Here is a 3672-nt window from a genome sequence, read left to right on the forward strand (position 1 = left end):
ATTAGGATGAAGGAAAAAAAGAAAAGAAAAATCAAAATACTGGATTAAAGATTTAAAATTGATGGAATAAGAAGTGACAGTATAAATCAGTTGATTGTTGCGACACCTCTCTATGGTCAACAATAATCATCTAGAAAAATAGTAAGAACAATAATATTTCCAAATAATAATACATATGGTTTTTTTGGACACCTCTCTTCTTAGTATAATTAATTATAAAGAAAAAATTTGAAGGGGAAAAAAGGAAAGATGAAGAAAAAAGAGGGAGATGAGGGTTAAAAGCAAAAGAGGAAGAAAAGAAGAATTGAGAGGAGTGATATTCAACGACAAAAATAGTGAAGCAAAAATTCAACTACAAATAGAAATTGACAATTGTCAAAATAAGAGACTATACACTTGGCAAAAAAAGAGGTTGCTATATTAAACTCTCTTTCCTTTTATATACAAGGCGGATAAGTTTAATATTTTTCAATATTGTTCAAAATTGGACTAGTTTTTTTTTTTTTTTGAAAAAGAAAAACTGGACTAGTTTAATGTCCACAGAGAGTATTAATATGATAAGGATATGGAGAGTATTAAAAACTTGAGCTATTCTAAATGCAACAAAATAATGCTATATACGGTAAATTATATATAATCTCCCTCTCGGTTAGCATAATGTTAGATAACCCTTCCAAGGTTTCAAAATAGTCACATATCTTCTCTATAGTTTTATGTAAAGTACAAAATGAATAGAATGCATAATCAGTTAGGTGATTGAACCACCGTGCTTTAAAAGTGTATGTGGTGAAATCATAATATCTACTTAATTTCCCTATAGTTTCCATAAATATCTATTTTATCCCCTATAATTTTTGTATTTGTCTACATAATCCCGTTATATATAGTTTTGTACAAAATAGTTAAGTCATTGTTTGATTTAGCATTTAAATAACGTTATTGCTAATATTTCAATTAATGACATTACATAGACTATTTTTTGTTAAATTTCTAGTTTACATGAAACCGTAAGGGGTTAAGTGGAATTTTGAAACATTAGGAGAATTATGTGGCAATAGATGAAATCACAAGGGGTTATTAGTAATTTATCTTATCATATATTGTGCAAAGAATTGTCTATTTTCAAGTAAGAAAATAGGAATATTTCAGACCTGATAATTTTGAAAGTTACAAACAACTCCTAGTCACTAGTTTGCCCATATCTATCTTACCTCTATCCTTTTCTCCTATATTTTAGGTATTTCTATCCCCTGATTTAGCGATACTTTTACAAATATTTAAAATTTCGAGTAATAAAAATTAAGAATTAAGAGAGTTTTAGAATTTCTGCAATTTTTAGGGATACCAGTCTCCATGACATTGCCAGAATCCTTTCAGGTATACACACCATCAAACCATTTTACAATGAGATGCTTTACTTAATAGTGACGACAATGATTTATGAATGCATGATTTATGGTGAAGACTGAAAAGTATTTAATTTAGCAAAAACATAGTAATGCCAAATCCATATTTAGGATTCTCTTTGGCTTAACTCAAACATTTAGAAGCCCTACGTACTCTTATCAAACATGCAAACACTAAATTTATCCATGAAAATCCCCTATTAAAAAACAAGGAAAAAAGACAAACAAATCTTACTACACTAATCTACAAGTTTGACTCAGCTTAGTAACCCTTTCCAGCGTCTTCAACAAATGCTTTTAGATTCTTGTCCGATGATCCACCTTCTTGCATTGCCTCCCTTGCCAATTCTTTCCAGTTCATAGCATTCCTCCTCAATTCAATCCCTTTCGCCCCATCACCCATCACTGTCTCTATACATCTTTTGATCTCATCACTCTCAACTGTGCCATCTTCATTAGGTATAACCCTCACACCTGTTTCCCAAACATCTTCTATCAACTTTGCATTGGTTCCTTGATCACTCCAGTGAGGAAATGCGATCATCCGCACCCCACAAACTAGACTCTCCAACGTCGAGTTCCATCCACAATGCGTCACGAAACACCCCAATGAAGGATGTGTCAGCACCTCAATTTGAGAACACCATGGCACTATCATCCCTTTCTCTTCCAATTCCTCCATGCAACTCAGTCTATCTTCTTCTTTCTCTTCTTCTCCATCTTCCTTCGCTCTTATCACCCACAAAAATGGCCTTCCACTCTTCAACAAGCCGCTCGCAATCTCCTCCATTTGTTTCTTAGGCAGCTTCACTAAAGTGCCAAATGATACATAAACAACCGAGGCAATAGCCCTTGAATTCAACCATTCTTTGTAATCTTTTGATTTTTGGAAAAGATCACCGCTGAAGGAAGTTTCTGATGGATCTTTCCCATCCAAGAATGCCGAGGGAGTCAAGGGTCCAATAGCAATCAAATTATAGCTCTCAATAGCTTTGAGAGCTTGAGGCTCTAGTGCATCAAACGTGTTGACAAGTACTTTTGGCTTTTCTTCTTCATCCAGTGTTTCAAGTTGCCTCTTGAAAGTTGGAAGAGCAAAACTGTAGATAGCATCGCTAGAAGGTAGTATAAAGGAAGGAAGGTCCGTGGTTTTCATCGATGGCAGGCCTGGAAACTGAATTGACCAAGTGGGGTCACTGCTGTTATTCTTCACATCATCTTCATAGCCATGGAAGTAATAATAGTATATGTCCATGACGGTGGCTGGTTGAATCCAGAGAAGGGCAGATGGGATGTGACATTCATGAGCCACCGTGGCGGCCCAAGGAAGTAAAAGAGTGTAGACCAGGCACGTTACCGGGCGGCCTTGGTCAGCACTAGTGTTGATGACATTTCTTAGGGTATTTGATCCTTGTTTCTCGATGCCAGACATGTATTCAGTGGGTTCTACACCCTTTGGCTGGAATCCGTCATCGTAACCATCTGAAAAAGGTGCAAAACTCAAGCCTTTTGGGATACTGCCGGAGAATTTCGTCATACGGCTGAGGGCGAAAACGCTGGTGGCAAAGGTCACTTGTACGTCCATTCTTAGGAGTCTTTTGGCAAATTGCAAGGATGGATTAATGTGGCCTTGGGCTGGATAAGTTACAAGGAGAACATGTCTTTGTTCCACCATTTTTAGCAGCTTCTTGATTTTTCTTCTGGGAATTTAAGCCAAGAATTTATTGAAGGTGGGAGCAGATTAATATATGAACAATGGTACGAAGAAAATTTGAAGATGGTGATAATTATGACTGCAGGAACGTGTGATTGTGATTTTGAGATGGGAGTGGCTAAGTTGTGTGTAGGATGCATCTGAGTGACGTTGTTATATACAGCTTGTGTGGATAACAAGAATTGTTGCCCAACGACGTTTGTGGTGACGATTTGGAGAAAAGCACTGGACATTTTTGTTTTGTTCTCCTAGGAAATAATTGAGTGGATATTCATAGTGTTAAGTGGATATTCATAGTGTTAATCCTTTTGTCAAATATCATCGTCCTGATTTTTCTTCTTGACTTGCCTTGACAAATCTTGTGTCTTGCTACCTGATAAATCTATGGTTACTTACCATGTGTTTTTTTTTTCTCAAAACAAAATTTGAATCAATTCGGCTTTGATTATTACTACGATTCAAAGCATGCTTTCGAAACTATAGGAGATTTACAGGAGTTTTTATAAATTATTCATCAATACATTTCTCATATTAATAATCTGATTTAAACACATC

The 3672-nt window shown here is 35.6% G+C and overlaps 1 protein-coding gene across 1 annotated transcript; it reads right to left on the minus strand.

The window, feature by feature from the left end:
* Positions 1-1452: 1452 nt before the first annotated feature.
* On the minus strand, positions 1453-3259 carry LOC113734544 (crocetin glucosyltransferase, chloroplastic). The gene has a single exon (XM_027261129.2). The coding sequence runs from the start codon at positions 3076-3078 to the stop codon at positions 1669-1671; it is 1410 nt and encodes a 469-aa protein (XP_027116930.1). The 5' UTR covers positions 3079-3259; the 3' UTR covers positions 1453-1668.
* Between the last annotated feature and the right edge of the window lie 413 nt (positions 3260-3672).

Source organism: Coffea arabica, chromosome 3c (assembly GCF_036785885.1).
Source record: "Coffea arabica cultivar ET-39 chromosome 3c, Coffea Arabica ET-39 HiFi, whole genome shotgun sequence".
NCBI lineage: Eukaryota > Viridiplantae > Streptophyta > Magnoliopsida > Gentianales > Rubiaceae > Coffea > Coffea arabica.

What these genes read in the sequence shown, in the direction of transcription:
- LOC113734544 (XM_027261129.2), bottom strand. Translation starts at nt 3,078, where the DNA reads ATGGTGGAACAAAGACATGTTCTCCTTGTAACTTATCCAGCCCAAGGC.